A 23,630-nucleotide genomic window follows, 5' to 3' on the forward strand; every position below is an offset into this window, starting at 1 on the left:
GCGCCTGCGCACTGTCCGGCTACAGCGACGCCTCTTGATGACGTTTCAGGGGCGCCGGCGGAGAGGGCCCCAGATCGCGAGGCGCCGCCAGCATGAAGGAGACGCCGCTGTCCAACTGTGAGCGGCGCTTCCTGCTGCGCGCCATTGAGGAGAGGAAGGTACGAGACCGGGACCCCCCCTTTCCCCTCCCACGGGCCAGGCCTCCTCCCATGGGAGCGCGGGCGGGGTCCGGGCGAGCCCCCATCTCTCACCGAGTCGCCGGGCTCCCGCGCGGGTAGTGACTCTGCTCTCGGCTTTGCAGCGCTTGGACGGGCGGCAGAGCTACGACTACAGGAACGTGCGAGTCTCCTTCGGGGCCGACTACGGCTGCTGCATCGTGGAGCTGGGGAGGACCAGGTACCGCGGGGAGACCCCCGGTCAACGGCCCGTCTGTCTCCCAACGGCCGCCGCGTCCTGCCGGGGCGCGCGCTGCTCACGCGCGTCCCTGCCGGGGCGGCCCCATTGCGCGCGTGCACGCGGAGTGCAGAGTAACCGCAGCAGCCTGCAGGAGGGCGGTAGCGATGAGTGGGGGGAGGGGATGGCGCTGAGGAAAACAAATAGAGGTTGGTCTCCCTTGAGGTATTTATAGGTACAGATTGGAAAGCTACAGATAAGCGGATCTTTATATCCTAACCCTGGATGTTGGCAATTCATTAATTCCCCCATCCAAGGATCTCAAATTAAGCCTCGCAACACCCTTATGAAGTAGATTGGGGTAGGCAACCTATGGCATGTGTGCCAGGATGTGAGCTGATTTTCAGTGGCACTCACACTGCTCAGGTCCTGGCTACTGGTCCAGGGGGCTTGGCATTTTAATTGAATTTTAAATTAAAATTCTTAAACATTTTAAAAACCTTATTTCCTTTACATACAATAATAGTTATATATTATAGACTTCTAAAAATGTTAAAATGTATTACTGGCACGCGAAACCTTAAATCAGAGTGAATAAATGAAGACTCAGCACACCACTTCTGAAAGGTTGCTGACCCCTGAAGTAGATGGTATCTCTGTTTTATAGGCTGGAGGAACTGAAGTAGACACAAGTAAATTGTTCGAGCTCCCACAGTAGCAGAATTGGGAATAAACCACAAAAATTTGAACTTCTGGCCTGTGTTCTAACATCTAGATCCTGCTTATCCCCTGTTAGTGACTGGCATTTTATCTGTATGACCAAGTCCTATATATGAAGAAGCTGTAATAAACTGGAGATGTGCAGTAAAATTCAAGTGCAAGTTGCTTTTAATGTTAAAGTTGTTTTTTGTCACCCATACTGAAGTCTTTTGGGGGGTTTGTGGGGGGTTTCTTTTGCAGAGTCCTTGGACAGGTTTCATGTGAACTTGTTTCCCCAAAGCTAAATCGAGCTACAGAGGGTATACTTTTCTTTAATCTTGAGCTCTCCCCAATGGCCGCACCAGCTTTTGAGCCTGGCAGGTATGTCTCTTCAGTGACTATAAGCAAAGATGGTGCAGATGCCCCCCGACTTACGCAGTCATTCTGTTCTGGAAAGCCTTGCATAACTCTAATTTCATGTAAATTGGAAACGTATACCCATACGTTACGCAAAAATTTCCGCAACTCGGAAATCCTATTTCTGCTTTATGGAACTTTTCCTGTAAGTCCAAATTTGGGTAAATCGGGACCTGCGTAACCTGGGGAGCGTCTGTATAAGGAAAGCTATTCAGTATCATAGTTGTCAGACATATTAATAACTCACAACTAAAATGTACCCAATCTCTTGTTTTTTTCCAGGCAACCTGAGCTTTTGGTGAAACTGAATCGACTACTAGAAAGATGCCTAAGAAACTCAAAATGTATAGACACTGAATCTCTCTGTGTTGTTGCTGGTGTAAAGGTGTGGAAAATGCTATGAAATCAAAAGGTCTTTAATACTAGGGGATTAATATGTTGCATTTAGAGGTCAGTCTGTCTTTGAGGACCAGTAATCCTGATTTTATTTTAAAAGACTAAGGTTCCAGCTGTGCAAACATAGATGTGTTTAACTTTAAGATTGTGCATAGTCCCTTTAAAGTCAATGGGCTATGTACATGCCTAAAGTTAATCATATGCATGAATGTTTACAGTGGCGGTTCTCAAACTGTGGGTTGGGACCCCAAAGTGGGTCACGACCCCATTTTTAATGGGGTCACCAGAGCTGGTTTAGACTTGCTGGGGTCTGGGGCCAGAGTTGAAACTCAAGCCCTACTTCCCGGGGCCAAAGCTGAAACTTGAGCCCCACCACCCGGGGCCGAAGCCTGAGGGCTTCAGCCCTGTGAAGTGAGGCTCAGGTTACAGACCTCCTGCCTGGGGCTGAAGCCCTTTGGCTTCCTCGCCCATGGCAGTGGGGCTGGGGCTTTGGCATTGGCCCCACCACCTGGGGCGGTGGGGCTCAGGCTTCAGTCCCCTCTCCTGGGGTCATGTAGTAATTTTTCTTGTCAGAAGGGGATTGCAGTGCAATGAAGTTTGAGAATCCCTGGTTTACAGGATCGGGGCTGAAATCATACTTCAATTTTATTTTCTTTATCATAAATTAATAGTGTTTAACAGTAATAGATACTGTTTCTGTTTAGATTTATTCAGTTTTCGTCATAGTAATTTTTGATGATCAAGAACTGAATTATACGTACATTCAACATGAATAGTAAAAAGTTATTTTGAAAAGATGTTGGAAAATCCAGACAAATTACCAGTACTACAGTTTAGTGAATTTTCATGTTTTTTTTACCGCCTCAGGTGTGGCAAATTCGTGTGGACCTGCATTTGTTGAATCATGATGGAAACATTATTGATGCTGCAAGTATAGCAGCAATAGTGGCTTTGTGTCACTTCCGTAGACCAGATGTATCTGTGCAAGGAGAGGAAGTAACTTTGGTGAGTAGCATGAGGTGAAAGTGGTGGTATTATTGAAATTAAAATTTCATTGATGATTGCTGCTCTATATAAAATGGATCTCTGTCAATAGAGACAAGTTAAGTCTTAGAGGTAGAGCTACTTAAAATATCAAGGGATAGGGATAGATACATTTGTTTTTATCAATATGTATAGTATACAGTTATCGATTTTCAATTTGAGAGACTGTAAACATTAAAAAATTAAATTAGGATGACATTTTATAGCACATTTTTGTACCTCTCAGCCAAACTGGAAGGGCTCAAATGGCACAAAAATGGGTGCAGTATAGTTATCTAGATGGGTAATATTAATAGGAAATAACATTTTGAAAAGAGAGAGGATCAAGTCTTATTGAATTTTTAGATGACTAGGCTTTTCTTACTTTTTATCTTTCTGAAATACCTAATTTCTTTAGTACTTTCTTATAAATTATATATGGAATTGGGTAAGTAACAAATTGCCACCTTGACTGTTTATATTTTTAGTATACCCCCGAGGAACGTGATCCTGTCCCTTTGAGTATCCATCACATGCCTATCTGTGTCAGTTTTGCCTTCTTCCAGCAAGGGTAAGTTTCTGTTATGGCACTGACTTAAATCATCTACCAGTTTCTGCAGAACTGGAATAAAAACATAAGTTTCCATAAATAGCTGTGTTAACAAAATGCACTAATGAACTAGCTTTATCTGAAATGAGATGGTGTGAAGAAGAGGTGGAATAGGAGTACTTGTGGCACCTTAGAGACTAACAAATTTATTGTAGCATAAGCTTTCATGGGCTACAGCTCACTTCATCGGATGCATGTAGTGGAAAATACAGAAGGAAGATATATAGATATAGATATATATAGATACATACACACACACAGGGAACATGAAACAATGGGTGTTACCATACACATTATAAGGAGAGTGATCAGTTAAGGTGAGCTGTTGTCAGCAGGAGAGAAAAATAACTATTTGTAGTGGTAATGAAAATGGCCCATTTCCAGCACTTGACAAAGAGATATAAGGAACTGTAGGGAGGGGGAGGAAGATAAGCATGGGGAAATAGTTTTACTTTGTGTAATGACCCATCCACTCCCAGTCTTTATTCAGACATAATTTAATGGTGTCCAATTTGCAAATTAATTCCAATTCAGCAGTCTCTCGTTGGAGTCTGTTTTTGAAGTTTTTTTTGTTGTAATACTGCAACTTTTAGGTCTGTAATCGAGTGGCCAGGGAGGTTGAAGTGTTCTCCAACTGGTTTTTGAATGTTGTTATTCTTGACGTCTAATTTGTGTCCATTTATTCTTTTACGTAGAGACTGTCCGGTTGGCCAGTGTACATGGCAGAGGGGCATTGCTGGCACATTGGTAGATGTGCAGGTGAACAAGCCTCTGATAGTGTGGCTGATGTGATTAGGTCCTATGATGGTATCTCCTGAATAGATATGTGGACAGACTTGGCAACGGGCTTTGTTGCAAGGATAGGTTCCTGGGTTAGTGTTTTTGTTGTGTGGTTGCTGGTGAGTATTTGCTTCAGGTTTGGGGGCTGTCTGTAAGCAAGGACTGGCCTGTCTCCCAAGATCTGTGAGAGTGATGGATTGTCCTTCAGGTATTCTTCTTCATGCTGCTTGGTGTAACGTGAAATTTCCATAGACTTTTCATAGAAATGTACACTTCTGAAACCAGTCTCTTTAGGTATACTCATCCCAAAAACCATGAAGCTTGTTTGTGTAATTTGTCTTCTGCCCTTAAGGTTTCAGGCAAGCAGTTTACCCTTAACTATTGTGTCCTACTCTACAATGGTTTCAGGACCTATTTGTTGGTGGATCCCAGTGAACGAGAGGAACGTGTAATGGATGGCCTACTAGTAATTGCCATGAATAAACATCGTGAGATTTGTACTATCCAGTCCAGTGGAGGGATTATGCTGTTAAAAGATCAGGTAAATGGCATTTTCTTTGACTAGTCATTTTCTCTGATATAAACTTCTTGATGTATTGTAATATTTAAGGCATCTAGTGTTTTGGTATGAGAGAAGAACAGTATCTCTGTTTGATTCCATAGGAAATGTAAATATGACAGTACCTTGTGGGGATGGTCTAAACATCAAATGTTTGCTCTCCCAATTACCTTAAATTTCAAGAAGTACAGAGTATGAGAGCAATCTATTACCATTTCTAAGTGGTTTTTATAAGTCTTTCTGAAAATAAACTTACTTCTTGACTATAACAAATAACTTATTGCTGCCAGATTCCAATGCTCCTCAGTTGGTATTTGTGTAGCAGCTAGTCTTGAAACATTTGTCACTTTGAACTGAAATGAAACTAAACTTTTTTTCTTAAGACCAGTAATAATATTGGAAGTCTTTTGCATTCTTAAGATGGCACATAGCTCTTTTTGTAATTATCAATACATTTGGTAGTTTCAGTATAGATCTGGGCATACAGTATATAACATACTGACAGACACTCAGGTTAAACAGTACTAACTATGCATAAAGGATATTTCCTCTGTCAAACAAGTTCTAAGCTAAAGGTTTGTGGGGAAGTTTCCATTTGAACTTCCCGACTGAGACATCATTCATGGGGCATTAGCATCTAGCACGGGGGTGGCCAACCTGTGGCTTCTTCAGAAGTTAATATGCGGCTCCTTGTATAGGCGTGGACTCCGGGCTTGTAGCTACAGTTGCCAACTTTCCAGTGTGCCGGGGGTGCTCACTGCTCAACCCCTGGCTCTGCCACAGGCCCTGCCCCCATTCCACCCCCTCCCTTGAGCCTGCTATGTCCTTGCACCTTCTCCCCCCCCCCCCCCGAAAAAAAAAAAAGAGAGAGCCTGCCTGCCTGCCATGAAACAGCTGATCGGGAGGAAGGGGGAGGCATGTGGGGGGAAGCTAATGTGGAGCTGCTGACATATTACTGTGGCTCTTTGGCAATGTACATTGGTAAATTCTGGCTCCATCTCAGGCTCAGGTTGGCCATCCCTGATCTAGCAGTACAAAAAAAAGTACATGTTTTCACTTTATTTAAGTACAAAGTCATGTTTATTTTAATTGCATGATAATAAACTATTATTCATTACAAACAGGTTCTGAGATGCAGTAAAATAACTGGTGTTAAAGTAGCAGAGATCACAGAGCTAATTCAAAAGGCCTTGGAAAATGACCGGAAAGTTAGGTGAGGTTGTTAAAATGCAATGTGGTGGAAGTTAATACTAACCTTTTGTGGGGTCAGATTATTCTGGTACTGTTTTCCTGTGAGAGGAGTCTCTGAAAGAGAAGCTTTGCAACTGATGGTCTTCAATAAGTGGTGTTATAGTCATACTCAACTAATAGTTATGTTTTCTGTGAAGAGATAATTGTATTGACACACTCAAGCCAACAGTATTCGCTGCATGATGCAAAACGATTACCTTGGGGAGGAGGGGAGAGAATAAGGCTGAAAAAAGAAAAGCTTAGCTGTCTAAAGAAGTTGGCATGATACTAATAAAACAGCCACATTCAAAAAAGGATTGCTGTTCTCAGGTGACTGAGACCACAACTAGGGAAAACTTGGCCTTTTCAGTTCAAAGATTCTGTCCCTGATCTCCTGAATCAGGAACAAATTTGCTGTATTATTTCATTTAACACAGGGATTCTCAAACTGGGGGTCGGGACCCCTTGGGTCACAAACTTATTACATGGGGCGGGGGGAAGGGGATCCCCCAGACCCTGCTTTGCCTACAGCATTTATAATGATGTTAAATATATTTAAATGTTTTTAATTTATAAGGGGGGTCACACTCAAAGGCCTGCTATGTGAAAGGGGGCACCAGTACAAAAGTTTGAGAACTACTGACTTAACAGTTTAAACAGCTAACCTGTTTTTTTAGTGTTGCTGTTGTAAATCACATCTCTCTATATAGCTGAACTCTTTAACTTGACTTTTTAAAATGTGAAATGTCTTGAAATACAATTTTTGTATTTATTTAATAAATAGGAAAGAAGGTGGAAAGTTTGGCTTTGCAGAGTCTATACCAAATCAAAAGATCTCTGCCTTTAAAATGGAAAGAGCTCCTGTTGATACTAATGATGTAGAAGAGCAAGCTGAAGAAATCATCACCAAGGCTGATCCTCCTTCAGATGTGTATCTTTTCTACTATATCACTTTCATGAGAAGACAGTGATATCTCAGTTAAAGCTTTCTGAATCACCCAGTACATCTTGAGTTTCTCATTTCTTTGAAGGCTATAAGACTACATTATGATCATCTAGATCTTGTTTTATTTATAAAAAGTGTATCTGGGTAGAGGAATTCATAGTATAGCCTGTTGATCAGCAGTGTGTGGGTTTTCCACCAGACTCTTTCTCTACCTCCCTTTTCTATTACGCCTCTGAATCCTTCAGCTAAGAAGGGTTCAGTGCAGCTCCATGTGGTGTTATTAATCACTGAACGGCAGTGTGGGGCCCTTGTAGGCGAAACGAGTTCTGCAGTACAGGCAGCAAAAGATGAACCCAGCTATCTTCTGCATGGCGATGTTGGGCTGTGATGTGAAAGAGATCAGGTGTCTCATTCATTGTGCATACGTTAGGCATTTTTACTTTGTCAGCCATTCAAGAGAACATTGACTTCCATTTTGCTCAGATGAATTTCTTCACATCATGTGCTTAGCCCTTAGTACTCACCACAGATTATGTATGTACGTTGGTACTTAAACTTTCCAAATAATGTATCTAGTTCAACATGCTGTACAAAGAGTACAAATTAGAATTCTGGCAATTCCTGGATTTTTCTTAATTAGCTCAGTGTTGCCAAACCAATACTACGGATGCCTGGGACGGCCCAAATTGGGGAGGGACTAGAGAACTCCTGGGGAGACTTTGAAGAATCTGAGAGAGAGGAGGAAGAGGAAGGTAACAGTGATGATGCTACCACCTCAGGAGGTCAGAAAATGGAAACAGAAGAGATAAATATTGTGAGCAAAACTAAGAAGGGTTAGTATCTGCTTTAAATGTAATGTTATTGAACACACTGTTCGTGTATTCTGGTGTATTTGAAGCTGTGTCCTCTCCTAAGCAGTAAGAAGGGGAAAACACAGGTACTTGCCAGCAGGAAGATGCAGCTGCCATCTGCAAAATGACTTTAGAGCTGTTATGACTTAAATCTGCCAAATTTAAATATCCAACCTCAGAAAGACATGCTGGGAGTAGAGGGGGCAGTTTTTACAAGAGGGAAATCCTATACTGAGGAATTAGTAGGGACCAGAGGGTAACAGAAAAGGTGCTTTTGGGGAAGGACCTGCTTTGTTTTGTGCCTGTTGCCATTATGGCAGTATCTAATCAAAACAAAATACCAGAGAAGATGAAAAAGGTCTTGGTGCTCTGTCCTATACCTACTGTTGAGAGATGTGACAGAGGCAGCAAGATACTAAACCAAACTCAGCCACTCTTATAAAAGTGTTCAGTTTATAACAGCTAAAATAAAGTATCAGTTGTTTTAAAGTTATTGTGCTCAAAGGGTGATTTTGGCCCTTGAGGAAGTTGCACACTAGAGTTGCAAAAACATGTCCCTCTGCTTTAAAATGTCTCTAGGTGTGTAGTAATACTTATACTCAAAGAAATGTGATGTACAAAACAACACTCAGGTTCTACGGTAATATAAATAACAGCTTTCTCTTGTTTCTTTGTAAGATGATGACACAATTATACTGTCTGACAGTGAAGAGGAGGAAGTTGTCATTCTGGAATCAGAGGGGAGACACAAGAAAACACGGTAACCACAACTATGTAGTTAAGGGGGGGAATCTTTAAAACAGCATACCGTGTTGAGAAAAGGAATAGTTTCAGCATGCTTCCTTGTGTCTACGCTTGTCGAAGAAAACGTTCCTCAAAAGAATGCAAGCACTCAGATAATAGTGCCAGATCCTCAGCCTATTCTGGGTTCTTTGCACTGCCTAAGGGAGCAGCCAAGGATTCTCTTAATGTTGGGGAAATCTATGGGTAGTATAATTTTTTGTATTACTGTAGTGCCTATGAGCCCTTGTCATGAACCAGCAGCCCATTGTGCTAGTTATTGTACAAACTGAATAAAAAGAGTCTCGCCCCGAATCAGCAGGTTCAACTCTATCCCACCCATACTTTCTTCTGCATATGGGTTGAGGCCAAATATGCAGTGTTTGGGCTAATCAACGCCTGATAAAGCAGTGCCTATGGAACGGCTCTAGCTGGTGCAATTTAAATCAGATATTTGGATGTTCTGTTACCCTGGGTTAGCAAAAAGGTGGATTAGAACCACCTACCCTACTCCTCAGGTGTACTGCAGTGGGTTCTGCCCAGTGAATAGGATAGAGTCCACATTTCCCAGCTCTAACTACTAATGCAACAGGAGCTTGTATTATTTTTAACACATTTATTCCCTTCTTTATAAGAACCATGCAACTCAATGCTAATGGAAGTTATGGTATCTAGAAAGGTAGTCTGTTATGACTTGTCTGTTATATGTGGATTTGTGTTGCTGAGGTTGTTTGCCGTTTAGATGGGAATTTCCCTTAGTTTTCTTTAAAACCTGTTACAAGTAAAACACGATTGGGTTGTGGTAGGTTGGTCATGTACAGAGCTGAGATCTTGAAAACCTGTGACTTGGGGCTTGATTTGCAGGGAACATCAGTCTAGCCGCTCAGTCTTTTATTATGCTGCCTTATTTTAGGTTAAAATGTTGTTTGTTCACAGAACTCACACCACTGCCAAACAGGAAAATTCTTCAAGTAAGAAAGCATTTAACAAAAAGAGAAAAAAGAAGAGAGCTACTCATTAGTCATGTTCCCTTCACAATAATTGTATAGATTAATACTGAAACAAGTCATTCATACTCTGTATATTAAGCTACTGAATGTATTTTTGTAGATCAGTGTTCCTTCCCTCCCTCCCCCATTTTTGTAACTCAGGTCTACTTCTCTGTATATTTTTATATAATACTGTACATTGTCTTGCAATAAATTAAACATTCAAAAATGTCACCATCTGAGTAGGAGGTATAATAGGGTGGTAACTAAATATGTAAGCAAACTCTTGAATTGCATATTATAACTATTGAAGTGTAAAAACATCTGTAAATATTAAACCTTCCATCTAGTAAGAGCATCTTCTCAAAGCCTTTTAACTTCATTTAAGGCAATGCAAATCTACATTTCTAAGTATTCAGGTTCTGGATTGGCATGGTGTGATTTGTGTTCAGTCTAAGCATAGGCTTCATCCAGTACCTCTTTACATCAATAGAATTGCTGGCAGTGGAATTACTGTGAGTGGATCAGGCCTCATGTCTGCAAGAGATGAGTGTTGGAGACAAAGTAGCTACTTTGTCATCTTTACCAAGAACATGAGTCAAACATCTCAGCCAAAAAAATTCCCCTATAACTTGTATGAAATTGAGACAGACCATGGTATTTAATGTTTATTTTTAAACAAATTTCAGTTTAACCATGTTTCATGAAAATTAAGAAATATTTCTTAAACTGCAAGTCTGAAAAGAGCTATCCTATAACACTAGGACTTACTGAGACAAAGTAGGAAGAAACAGAAAAAAGGATCTACACTGTACCATTAGACAGTTTAAGGAAGATGAAATAGACAAACAGGAAAATACATACAAGAGTAGAAATAATGTACATCTTATTTCATGTGTCCATAAAAGTTAGTTTTACTACATAAGATTTAATTTTGCTCCTGTAACTTTAAAACTTAGCAAAAAGTGCTTCTTGCCAGAGCTCTTTACATGCCTCTTAATGAATAATCAACATGTTTAGTTGCAGTGTCAGATTTTTTTTTTTAAATGGGGAGGAATTGGCTAGTGTAAATATATGAAGGAGTCCAAATTCAGTGTTTTATAATTGCTGTAGGTGAAGTTTTCACTTAAGTCAATATAGGGCACTATTGTAAATAGTGAGTGCAGTGGTTCATAAAACTTTACACAGCAGAAAGATAGCTGTGAACATGAAGTACCCTGTCTAGAATTCTCCTTGCAGGGATCTTGTCCCATCACTTTTCCACCCTCTAGGCTACATTTCTGTTGAAGAAAAACATATAACTGGACCTGGTTCTGGGAGAAAGGCCATACAAAACAAGCTACTGTTTGCTGTACAGTCTAATCTGCTTGTGCCTTAGAGAAAGGTTTGGCCTAGTAATGCAGCCTTGTGTGCAGTATAGCTGAGGTAAGGGACAGAAGATGCTGAGAACTTTACAGGGAAATCTTAAGGCTTTAAAGAGAAAAGGGCAAGGGATAATAAAGATGGGACTATGAAGTAAAATAGGGAAGAGAGAGATACCATGACTGGAGCTGTGCTCTCTAATATTAGAGCTTCCTCAATCTTGGAGAGGCTTAGGGTGTCCACTTACAGGAGCAGAGGCATTTTTCAGTACCCTGTAACACAGTAGGGTGATACACTGCTTCTGCTGGCAACAAAACTGCAGCACTAACAGGAAGCATACAGTCATAGTAACATTTCTTCTAAGTGGACAAGATTGTTAAACTCTGCTTTTGATGTAGTATAAGCTTTAAGGTTACCTATAGCCTACCATGAATATGCCCCCCTTTTTAAAAAAAAAAAAAAAGGATGTGCTACTTGCCTCTATACACACCACTATCACATCAAGCATCTTTAGCAAGGTATACTACCAGTCATTTCTTTCAATCCAAGAGAATTATCTATATCACAGTTGTTACCTTAAGTCACACAGGAACCCTGAGCCAAAGCTACTACTAAACCAAAGATGAGGATATAAAATTACAAGCATGGTTTAGAGCATATGAAAGTTAAGGCTGGTGGTGATACAGTAATTAGGATGCATGCTGCTGGAACTTGATAGTGTGTACATACCACCCCCCCACATGTAGATTGACTTCTTTCCAAAGTTGTGGCAAAGAGACTTTAGCCTGTTAATCTTTGGAAGGTCATTAATATGATCCTGTGTACTTTAGGCTATGGTTTGCTCCTTTCCATAGGCCCAGTGGGAGGTATAGTCAAGTATGCACAGGGAAGCTGACAGGAAATTCATGCCACCTACCCTACCTGCCACTTCTACTTTCCTTAACCCTCCCACCCTTCATCCCTGTCTTAATCAGATGATTAAGTCAAGCCTAGGAGCAGGCCTCCTAAGTAGCTTCCTAGCTGTCTTTCAAAAACTAAAATGCATCTCATGGCCAAGGCTGCATAGACAGACTGATAGAGTTGAAGAAAATGGTTTTGCTTGGGAGAGGAAGCTGGCTGTTCCATATTTAAAAGAATTGAAATGAGAGTGAATATAATTGGTGTCAAGCTGACCAGTGGGGCAGTTGTCAGTTTTGGATTAGATACAAGAGTTAAGCTATCTTAGAATCAGAAAGGAATTTGCTTTTACTATTAGCTTGACTAGGAAGATGCATTTATTTCTTGGTGTCAGGGGCTAAGTTTAGAAATAGTCAAGTCCTGCTTTCTGAAAAAAACTCCCACTTTTGAATTAGAATCACTGATATCACACTGGTTACAAGTCAGCTACAGTGATCACTGCAGGTTAAGATAAGCAAGACCACTGGCAGCAGCTTTAGTACAGGATGTTTATTTGACAAACTTGCAGATGTCCTTTTAAACTCTGTTCCTGCTTTATACTTTAAGCACAGTAAATCTTGAGCCATGTTAATACAAGTTTACAGGAGGAGAAAGGTCAATTTGATTTAACTATAAAAAGTTTTCAACTACCACATTAGCAGAGTGCTATAGCATAAGCAGAAGACCACTTAAAACCTGACACTGACATAAGATTTTCACTACATGCTGCATAAAAGCCTGCCCAATGGGCTGTTCTGAATTCAGTGTCACTAGCTATAACCCATACATGGCATGCCTGCAGGCTGTGGTGGGCAGGTGTATTATTCTCTCCCCCAGTGGAGGGTATAGTGCCACTTTCCCTGCTGTAGTTTGCTTTCCTAGCAGGGTAGTGGCAGTGGGGAGGTAGAGCTGTAGTAATAGAGGTTTAACTACAGGGAAGTTTGTAGAGAAACCAAAGTTCTAGTAAAAATGCTGCATGAACTTTTACTAGTATCAGTTGTACACTTAGACTAGAAAAGAGCTGTAAGTTAGAGGCCATTTCTGTTCACACAAGGACACTTCAGCAGTTGTAGTTCTAGCTATCAGATGGCTGCTTTAGAGACTACTACTTAGTGATAGTTTGAGCACTAAATTGGAAAGCCTGCTTTTGAAGCAAGTCCGACTAATTCCTGCAAGCTACTAAAGTCAGTTCAATTTCTTCCAAGTGGTTTTTTTTTTTAACTATACAAGTTAGATCAAATCAGTTCTAGTGGTATGACAGTTAAAGCCAAAGATTTGATCTAAACTCAGGTGAAACTAAACCTTAGTAGCATCTTATATTGCCACAAACAGTTGTCAAGTTTGTCATTTGTTCAGTACAACTGGAGTTACCACTTTGCCTTTCAGTCACTCCAGAAGTTAAAAATCCCCATTTTAATGCACTGCTCCTTAATTGGACATTCTAGTAGTTTTGGAACAAACATTAACAGTTCGCCTTCATGGTTAATTCAATATTTGAACAGAACAGCTTTATAAAAGAGCTCCAGCTAAATATTTAGAACAAGATTGCATGTACAAAAAGATTTACATTAAAACCATATAAAACTAACAAACTTCATAATTTCAAGTTACACCACATGTGGTATTCTGAAATGATTGTAAGACATCTAAAATACTGACCAGAGTTAAAACTGTACATCATTTGCTTGTAAGTATAATACACATTAAGAGTCTCTTGATTGTTACGATAAATTTAGTGTCTCTGGTGGATCAATGAGCGATACTCCATGGTACCTGAAGGAGAAAAGGGTGTCAGATGTCATGCTAGAACAAACTCTGCTCAAGGGATGATATTAAAGACAGAATACAGCATTAACAGTTTGTAAACTAGCATCTGTCTGCTATGGGGCAGAACATGTTAAATCAAACACTTAATAGGTTTAAAACTCCTTATTTTGTACTTAGATTTTTAGGGCTAAAAGGGACATAATGGTCATCTATTTAACAGGCTATTGAGCTTCACCAAGCAATTCCTGCAATCAGTCTCCATTTCTGGACTGAGACTACATCTTGAGTTGCAAGTCAGGACACCACATCTGTTGTGGTTACTCACTCATATATGAGTAGACAGTGGCCAAATCAGTGACAGGAGTCACTGGATCAAAAAAGCAAGTTAAAAAGACTTCCAGTACTGAGTGTGCTGACAGCCCTCAGTGGTCTACTCTAACAGTAGGCTAGCTAGCCTGCTTAGCTTAAAATAAGAGGTATGTATTGGAGTTTACCCACAGAGGTGGGTACTTACTTTGTACTCTTGTATTTCTCTCTTATAGACTGTTGTGTGTGTTGTGCTGCTCTGAGGTAGGTCTTATGGAGGTCCATGAGACAAGGCTTAATGCTTTCAAGAGTATATCCTGTCATTTTGGACAGAGATTCAGGCTGAGGAAAGGGAAAATAAATTGGTTAGATTAATGCACCATATTTTCCATCAGGTACTTTGCAGTAGTTTTCCCATACAGTAACTGCTCACTTAAAGTCATCCTGGTTAACACTGTTACATTGCTGATCAGTTAGGGAACATGCTCATTTAAAGTTGTGCAATGCTCCCTTCTAAGGTTGTTTGGCAGCTGCTTGCTTTGTCCACTGCTTGCAGGAAGAGCAGCCTGTTGCAGCTAGCCGGTGGGGGCTTGTAACAAGGGGGCTGCTGGTCCACCCTGAAGTTCCCTATGCTGCAGTCATCCAGCAAGCTCTCAAGGCAGTTCAGCTGTGTCCCTCCCCCTACCATGTGCTGCTCCTGCCCTCTGCCTTGGAGCTGCTCCCAGAGACTCCTGCTTGCTGTGCATGAGGGGAAGGGGGGCTAATGTCAGGGTGTCCCCCTCCCCCCTACAGCTACCTTGTATGAGAGGCTACATTAACGAAATGTTTTAACCCTTGAGGGCTCAGCCGAGTGCTAGTTCATCATTTAGCAGCAAGGCATTCCCTGGGAAAGATCCCTCCCTCTTCCACCCTCTAACTTCACTGCCTCAACCAAGCTTCACAATCATAGCTGTAACAGTATTAAAAAATTGTTTAAAATTGTACTGTGTGTATATCTATATAATATATAGTTCTGTCTGGTGGAAAAAAGTTTCCCCTGGAACCTAACACACCCCCCCACCCCCAATTTATGTTAATTCTTATGGGGAAATTGGATTCACTTAACATCGTTTTGCTTAAAGTTGCATTTTTCAGGAACATAACTACCAACATTAAGTAAGGAGTTATTGTACTTTGAATATAAGACAAAACTATACTTAATACTATTCTAGACTGGGTATTCCATGTCTCCACCTGTGACTAGAAAGGATACTAGCAGAATGCATTGGCATAACACTAATAGCTTACTACTTTGCTGAGGAATCATGCACTTTACAAAAGTGAAAATATCAAGCTGGAACTGCTAAAGAATCTTTAGCTGCATGTAATCTTCCACTGTATACCCATACCTGCTGAACTGTAACTACCTATCAGAAAAAAAACCTCCTATTCATCATCTTAACTGTGCTAGGCTCTAAGACAGTTTGTTCTTCCAGTAGTGGTCCTTTCCTCTGTGTACTTCCAAGTAGTTAAGGCAAAAGAACTAGCTTTCCTTACTGAAACAGTATTTAAATGTCCCTGCAAGAGGCAGTCTTTAGGAGGAGAAGGGTACTGGAGATGGCACTAAGATGTGTCAATTTTTTGTGTGGGGGGGCAGGGAGGAGAAAAGAAATGATGGGGACACAACACCCCCACTTCCCCCCCCCCCCAACCACACACACTCTGTAAGGTACTCTTCTAGGGGTCACCCACTGTTAGAAGCTTGCTGATTTTGGAATCTAGCCAAAGGGCTGGTGTAGAAACCATTATTGAGAGTTCTGACTAAGGACAATTAAAATAAGACTAAGCACACCCTCAACCCCATACAACAGCAAAACCTATTCTATAAAGAACAGCTCATACATAATGTTGCTATTTGCTGTATTTAAGGCTGTTTACTTATAATTGAGACTTTTCTAAAGCTACATCTTGTTCTACATACCAAGGTTTGTCCAGTGATTGTATAGCTTGCTAGATGAAATGCAGCAGCAGCAATAAGTGATGGCAAGTATTTCAAGTATGGGTCAGCATCAATTAAACTCAGCTCCCCCAGATACTGTAAAGAAAGTCATTGCTGAACTATTAGAAGCTATCACCAATACAAGATGGTTACAATCTTAGCATCTTACTTATGTTAAATAGCCTTCAATACAGTGTTTAAGGATTTAGAGCTCTTCAGACAAAAAGACAAGCATCTAATTTTTGCAGCAATATAAATATAGCTCTTAATATTCAATATCTCAGATCCAAAGAAGTGTTTGGTTCTATACCCTGGTGCCTATGTTATTCCACTTCATATTTCAAAATATTTTTACTGTCTATTTCTATAGTTGCTGCCTGTGTCCCAAGGGAGAGTTTAGTTTTACATCAGAACAGTGAGAGGACTAAGTATCCTTTTCATCTCAGCTAGGATTTAGTCAAATATTGGTGTAGACCAGGGACAAGCAAACTACAGCACAGGGGCTGGATCCGACCCATCAGGGCTTTGGATCTAGCCTGCAACCCCCATGGCACTGCAGGCCCCATGCTACTACTGGAAGTGGCCAGCACCACATCCTGATTGGAGGGGGGTGGGAAGCAGAGGGCTCCATGCACTGCCCTTGCCTACAGGCACCATCCCCTGCAGCTCCCATTGGCTGGCAACAGGAAACCATGGCCAATGGGAGCTGGGGGGGGAGGGGGTAGTGCCTGCAGGTGAGGGCAGTGCACTGAGCCCCTCTGCCCTCCAGGGGCCACAGGGACATGGTGCCAGATGCCTCCAGAGCAGCATGATGCAGGGCCAGGGCAGGTGGGGAGCCTGCCATAGTCCCACTGCCACCCTGGAGCCACTCCAGATAAGTAGTGCCAGGCTGGAACCTGCACCCTGAACCCCTCCTGCAGCCCAACCCCCTGCCTTGAGCCTTCCTGCACAGTGCACCCCACACCCAGCCCTACATGCAATTTCCCCACCCAGATGTGGCCCTTGGGCCAAAATGTTTGCCCAGCCCGGTCTATAATACAGCACTGGCTCCTTCAGGCTCAGACCACATGTTTACAAAGTAGACTTACTATGTAGTCTTCCTGAGATCATGTAATAAGCTTTACATTTTAGTTTACTGTAGTAGATCTATTGAATTTATGTCCTCCTCAGCCAAGGCTGAACCAGTATTTGAATTCTCATACCTGTCACAATGAAAGGTCATCTTTTATGGCCAGTTCTCACTGTAGTGAGCACTAGAGTGCTACAGGCTCACCATTAGAGTAGAGTGCCAGCCGCAACCTCTAGAAACCAGGCAGGGAAGCAAAGCTGCTGTTCTCAGCCTGCCAGTTCTAAATTTCAGTTCTTCAAAAGCTTATTACAATTGGCACAGCCCCTCTCTTCTCCAGTGGAGAAATGACAGCAAACCTGCAAGCTCCACAAGTACTGAGCCCAATGCATCCAGAAAGATCTGTCAACTCCAAATCTATACTTACCATTGATAAATGTTCCACTTTAACATTGGTCTGCTGGTGGAGGAAGTACTGAGTGAGGAACTGGTTTATTGTTGGAGCTGCCAAGTCAAATGACAAGACTTTCAACACTAAGTGCTCCATCCTTAGGACTTGTTTCTTGGTGTAGGTATCATCTGTGATGTAAACAAACTCTGCTACTTCAGGAGGGTAGATTTCTTCAAACTTCCTGCAGTTTGAAAGAAACGATAAGCTGGCAGCTACAGGTAAAGAGCATGTCCATCAGTCTCAGTGTTTAGTAGAATCACGTTGGCCAAATCTGACTGCAGTTTGAGAGATGGCTGAGAACTATACCTCCCTAGAAACTTTGCTGGTTGCTACATTAAATCACTTTGTATGGCTTTAGAGATCTAGATGTTTTACTGAAAGCTTTAAGCAATTCTTCCCAATACACTATTGATAGTAATATGTGATTTTTAGTACCAAAACTAGTACTCCTAGTTACTGTAGTTCCAGGAATCTCAAACTGAGTTGTGTTCAAATTTGAATACAGTTGTCTTTCCATGTTCTCATTGGCCATATGTACCTGGAGACAAAGGCTTTTTAAAAGCCATTGAGTATTAGTTTTAGAGTGCTAGTTACATGAACTCAGATAAAGACAGAAGCCACATTCCATGTTGTGTTTGCAAATGTCAGGGTTGTTTTGTTTTGTTTGTTTGTTTGTTTTTAACAAAAGCATGTGAGGATGCCAGATGTGAATCTAGGCTTCTTCAGTCTTCTTGGGAAAGGAAGGATTCACTAAGTTGTGCCACCATCCCCAGTTCTTTTCTATAGAAGAGGAAAAGAAAACACAGCCCCCAGATTTTCCCCCTCTGGACACCTACAGGAAAGGTTATCAAGTTCTAGAAGTTGAAAAGCAATGGATGCCAGTTTAAACTTACGATGCTAGCAACATAGCTGCAGTCCCCACAAGCTGAAGCTTCCCTCTCAGCACAGACATTGAAGAAAGAAATCTATCAATGTAGTTTACAGCTAAGTGCAGAGTTTCATTCTGTAATTTATATTCTTCTCCAACTTCCACCAGCCAGTCCACAAGAATAGCTCGCATATTGTTTGTTATATCAGGCTGCTTCTTCATGTAACCCACTCTAGGCTTGCATTTCACCTGTTAAGACAGTTGTGATTTGTGTACATAACAGATTTAATTAGCATTTGAATCGTGCAGAGAAGAGGCTGTTCTCTAGCCTGTTTGCCAGAAGCTGGGAATGGATCACCTGATGATTACCTGTTCTGTTCATTCCCTCTGAAGCACCTAGTATTGGCCACTGTCAGATACTAGGCTAGATGGACCATTGGTGTAACCCAGAATGACCGTTCTTATGTTCTTATTCTTACTGACCAAAAATCCACCACAGATAAGAATCCAGGAGTTGTTAAACACATGTAGTATATCTAAAGTAGAATCTAGTTTAGATATTAAAAGGTCTTAGTTCACCAGGGTCCATTGTGCAGCCAGTATGGGCTTGTTCTCTATTTTGTGTTCAGTGGATTATCTAGCCAGTTTTAGTATAATTTGAGAAGGGTTCAGCAGTTTCATCAGGAAATTATTCCACCATCTAGTGCAGGGGTAGGCAACCTATGGCACATATGCCAAAGGTGGCACGTGAACTGATTTTCAGTGGCACTTGTAGTGCCCGGGTCCTGGCCACCAGTCTGGGGGGCTCTGCATTTTAATTTAATTTTAAATGAACATTGTTAAACATTTTAAAAACCACACACACACAAGTTTAGTTGTATATTATAGACAGACCTTCTAAAAACCATGTATTACTGGCACATGAAACCTTAATTTAGAGTGAATAAATGAAGACTTGGCACACCACTTCTGAAAGGTTGCCGACCCCTGGTCTAGTATCTTCCTTTCTCAACCTATAAATTGAGAGTTCTGTCACAGTACTAGCTTTAACACTGCATAAGAATTACTACATTCTGTCCAGAAATTAGACTAAACACTTTAGTTCTAAGGGCATATTTATGGCCTCTTACCTCCATTTCCCTAAGGTACGTATGGATGTCCTCAATGTAGTCTGGCACCTGATTAACATTTACTTTTTCTTCCGCTTCTTGAGTTACTGATATATCCATAATACTTGGAGAATCTAAAAAAAATGTCAAGATAGTAGCAGCATTAATTTAAGTTTGTAGAGTTGTCAGCCCACACATTTACAAGAGAGTAATGATTGACACCCACTGCTAGTTTAGTTTCTTATGCATTTGAGCCACCAAGGCTGCAGCAGTCCAGGGAGACCAGAAAGTCATCAGTTTGCAGTTTTATCATACTTCATTCCAGTCACTGGGAACAAGACATTTGTTCTTCAGGAATCCCTTATCAACTGGTCCAAGGGAAGGGGAGCTCAATGGCAAACATGAAGTGCAAAGGATGTCTCTAGCCTGACAATCAGGAGAAGTCACCTTGTATTACCATGTTAAAATAAAAATTCAAGTTCTGTGCTGATTTAGAATAAGCTGAAGCCTTTGATCAGTGAGTTTAGAGGTTGGTCTAAAGTGGAGGTAGATTTTCACAATGGGGATTAAGTAGTTGCCAGAGCTACAGAATTAGACTACTGATATGGTCCTTCCACAGAAGTATTTACACGTAGAGAATGTTAGACACACTGTAGTTAGTGTCCCATTGTCATTATTTTAGGAATCTACAAACCAGCAGGCTACCATATACAATTATGTAAATTGACCCACTCTAGACCCATTTAATACTTGGACAGAGGGGATTAAGGAATTACATTGTGGATTCTAGTTCTGGAAATTGGATTAGATCTTTCAGACAGCAACATAAAAAGGTTGCTATAGAATTAAGTATTAGTCTTGTTAGATTCAGTCAATGTCCGTTATGTTTTTAATACATGGCATGTTGTGATGTACCTGTGCGCACACACATCAAGGAGTCAATATAAAATGTAGCAAGACTGCAACATAGCAGTTATTTGTGTTGCCCCACACTTTCCTTCACAGTAACCCCTGACCTCTACATCCATCTGTAGTAGAGGCCCCACTTCTCCTCCCCCTCCCCCCCCAGTGAATTCAAGTGTTTTGAAGCACTTACGTTCAGAGTGAGTTTGGAGCTCTGAGCTCTTGTATTCACATCTGGAGACAGCAGGAGCTAGAGGTACTACCCTATCAGTAGCCTCTGAGCTAAGAGCATTCCAGTCTCTGCAGAGACCCTACCTGGAGTTAAATACTCTGTTCCTCTTCTCTTTAGCCTCCAAGACTGTAGAGTGGTTTGTGTCTCCCTGTAATCCATAACCCCCTCCAGTAAGTTACAAGGTGGCAGGGCTCAAACAGGTCAGTTGCTCATGAGCCACAGTGGGACTGAGAAGGGTAAGGGCACACACAAATATGGCAGTTAGTGGGCAAAGCAGAGCTGTTGACTGAAGATAGCTTTGGGAAATGCACAAGGAGGAAGCATCAGGAAGAAATAGAGCAGCTTCACGGATTAGCCAATGTACCACCTACCAACTCAATCTATGTCCTCTCCAACAGCCTCTAGGTTTGGAAGGTCTTCTAAGCAACCCTAAATCACTCAAACTGGACCTTTATAGGAAGATATTATTGTTCCATTACTTATGGAAAGATCACAGCCAAGACTGACACTTCCCCATGGGGTACTGCTCTGAGATCTAGAATGTTCTGGTTGTCCCACAATCAAGTTGAGAATCCTTATTTGTGATAAATTACTTCTGATAATCCAATTGAGGTTGAGATTGGAAGTGCAATTTAAAGATACTTGCATCCAGTTTCTGCTAGGATTTTCCAAGTTTATTTTCACTGATCTGGTACCAGAGGCAGTGATTCAGTACAGGAGCATAGTGGGAAAAGTGTTCACTTCAGAAAAACCAAGTGAATACATTCTGGCTCAACTACAGACAAATGCATATAAGGTGCAATGGGTACTGAGGTTCTCTGGTCAGTGTCCCCCTCTGGATCCCTGCTTTTGAACCTGTAATCCTCACTTTTGCTCCCTGTTTTTTCATTTGTTGGCCCTGTAATCCTTTTGACACCTGGGTCTAGCGGATCCTCAGGGGGGGGAGGAGGAGAAGAGAAGTAGCTTTAGATGAGGGTGGGTTAGTGTCCCCCCCCCCCGAGCCTCGACACTGGCAGTGGTTATCAACCCCCAACCCAATCAGGGCATAGCTGCAACCGATGTGATATCCCCAGGGCCAAACAGGTAGTATATATAGTGTGGATAGATGTGGCCCATATTTCACATGGAGCTGCATATGCAGCCCAGGATAGTAAATAGGTTGAGAACCACTGCTGTTTGGAACTGACAAATGCATTAGGAATTGTAGCAAGAATATTAGACTTAAATCCCTTCACAATACTTGGTGTTTGAACAGACTACAAGTTTGTAACTTTCAACTCCAATTAAATTTACCCAGTTAAACTGATGTAGTATTGTATGAAGTAGCCTATATGAGAGTCCAGCACTGAATTGGGCATGTCAATTTCAGAGACAGACTCTATGCTTTATACACCGTTTTCTGTTAGTAACTAACATACTTACCAAAACTAAGATCCATTGGATTGTCTATGGGTGCCAAGGGTTTTCTGTCTCCTAATGACGTTACAGCTGTATTTAAGCCTAGGACCTCTTCATGGGACACAGCCTTTTTAGGAACCACTTGTCTCTTTCGTCTCTCCCCATCGGGCTCATCCATATGGATGGCAAAAGCAGGCTGTTTGTTACCCGCTTTCCCATCGGGAACTTTGGGATAGTTTTCATCATTAATACTCCAGGGTGCGTGAGCAAGAGCAGCCTAGAATAAGAGTTTGCCATTAGTGTTTCCGTGGAGCCCTCCTTCGATCCAACGGGGCTCCGTAGCCCAAGGCAGCACACACGCGCAACATTTCCATTGCAGCCTAACGCCCTGTGGTTTGCATCGCGATCTCGGGCTGTCCATGGAGGCCCCGGCGCTATTCCGAGCTAGACACATCGTGCCTGAGCAGTCCGCCCTCTCCCTCCTGCTAGAGGAGAGCCACCCCCATGTGCCCACCCCGCGCTCCCAGGTGCTCAGCCTAGGCACGAGCAATGCTGGCGCGTTGCTGGTTAGGTTCCTCGCCCACCCCAGCCGAGCCCCGCAGCCCCAGCTCCCCCGGCCGGCTGCTGACAGCTCGCTGCCCCCGGCCCGCCCATTGCTCCGCGGGGCGCAGTAGAGGGAAGCGCGGCCCTAAGATGGCGGACGCCGGGCGGCTGTTCACACGGCGGGGTGCGAGAGTCCGGGGCCCAAGCACGGGAGCCGGCCCCGGTCGCTGCAGCGCCCCGGTGCAGACGCGCCCGCCCGTCGCTAGAAGCGGTAGGGACGACGCGGGCACAGCCACCCCCAGAGCCCCGGCCCGTAGCGCCCCCGCCCGGCAGCCCCATCGTGCAGCGCCCGCCTTGCCTGCTGCTGGGTCGGGCGGTGCTGGTTGCCCCGCAGCAGCGCCAGCACCGGGCGGGAGGCGGCGGGCGGCCGCGCTTTGCCGACGGGGGGCACATTCTCCTGGTTCTCCTGCTCCGGGTCAGCGGCGCCCGTCAGCATCATCCTAGCGCCGGGGGGGGCTCGGCGGGCACCCGGCTCCGCGGCCGCTCCCTGGGGGTAGAGGCGCGGCACGACGCCGCTGGGGTGCCCGGGAGAAAGGGGACTCGCGCTGCAGGCGGCTCCTCCAGCCCGCTCCGCTCCCACCGTTCAAGTAGCCCGCGACTATTGAATCCGCCAATGGGGAACCCAGGCCTCACGTCACAGCGCCTACGGCGCCCCGCGGGGGCCAAACGCGCTGCGCGAACAGTCAACGTGGGCGGGGCGGGAGGGAACGGCGCGAGGGGCAGCCGCAGCCAGGGGGTGGGGGTGGGAGGTCGCTGCCTGGTGCAGCGCTGCGCAGCCAGGCTGACTGCCCAGCGCAGGCGCGCGAGGCCCCGATCCCGCAAACGCTCGGGCACCGGGTGGTCGGGTGAAAAGGGCGTTGGGGGTTCGGGGCTGCTCCGCGCCTAGAGTGTCAGGCCGGGCAGGGCTCTAGCAGGGCGCGGGCCTCTTCTGTAAAGCGACTCCGTGCACAGCAAACCCCGACAAACGGTCTCGGTGGG

At 43.2% G+C, this 23,630-nt stretch overlaps 2 protein-coding genes and 1 long non-coding RNA gene across 5 annotated transcripts in view; 1 reads left to right on the forward strand and 2 right to left on the reverse strand.

Annotated features, from left to right (window-relative positions):
* Positions 1-388, reverse strand: part of LOC120405602 — a 51,301-nt gene extending 50,913 nt beyond the window's left edge. For both annotated transcript variants that reach the window (XR_005598712.1, XR_005598713.1), the window contains exon 1: positions 252-388. This is a non-coding gene — a long non-coding RNA (uncharacterized LOC120405602). The remainder of the gene's footprint in view (positions 1-251) is intronic.
* On the forward strand, positions 1-10,111 carry EXOSC9 (exosome component 9). Its single transcript, XM_039539234.1, has 12 exons — positions 1-158; positions 302-396; positions 1,354-1,473; positions 1,792-1,894; positions 2,773-2,910; positions 3,417-3,499; positions 4,727-4,859; positions 6,002-6,090; positions 6,892-7,038; positions 7,699-7,886; positions 8,583-8,664; positions 9,621-10,111. Exons 1-12 carry the CDS (start codon positions 93-95, stop codon positions 9,703-9,705), a joined length of 1,329 nt encoding a protein of 442 aa, XP_039395168.1. The 5' UTR covers positions 1-92; the 3' UTR covers positions 9,706-10,111.
* CCNA2 (cyclin A2) lies at positions 9,413-23,229 on the reverse strand. 2 transcript variants are annotated; one of them, XR_005598711.1, is made up of 9 exons: positions 22,951-23,229; positions 22,074-22,326; positions 19,538-19,650; positions 18,433-18,656; positions 17,516-17,720; positions 16,005-16,118; positions 14,253-14,386; positions 13,631-13,744; positions 9,413-9,649 (listed from the first exon to the last, which is right to left on the reverse strand). XR_005598711.1 is itself a non-coding variant. In XM_039539235.1 (8 exons), exons 1-8 carry the CDS (start codon positions 23,089-23,091, stop codon positions 13,693-13,695), a joined length of 1,236 nt encoding a protein of 411 aa, XP_039395169.1. In that variant the 5' UTR covers positions 23,092-23,229; the 3' UTR covers positions 12,467-13,692. The 2 variants fall into 2 exon arrangements, 1 of the variants encoding a protein (XP_039395169.1); XM_039539235.1 differs by lacking the exon at positions 9,413-9,649 and having other exon boundaries at positions 12,467-13,744.
* Between the last annotated feature and the right edge of the window lie 401 nt (positions 23,230-23,630).

Source organism: Mauremys reevesii, linkage group 5 (assembly GCF_016161935.1).
Source record: "Mauremys reevesii isolate NIE-2019 linkage group 5, ASM1616193v1, whole genome shotgun sequence".
NCBI classification, from domain to species: domain Eukaryota; kingdom Metazoa; phylum Chordata; order Testudines; family Geoemydidae; genus Mauremys; species Mauremys reevesii.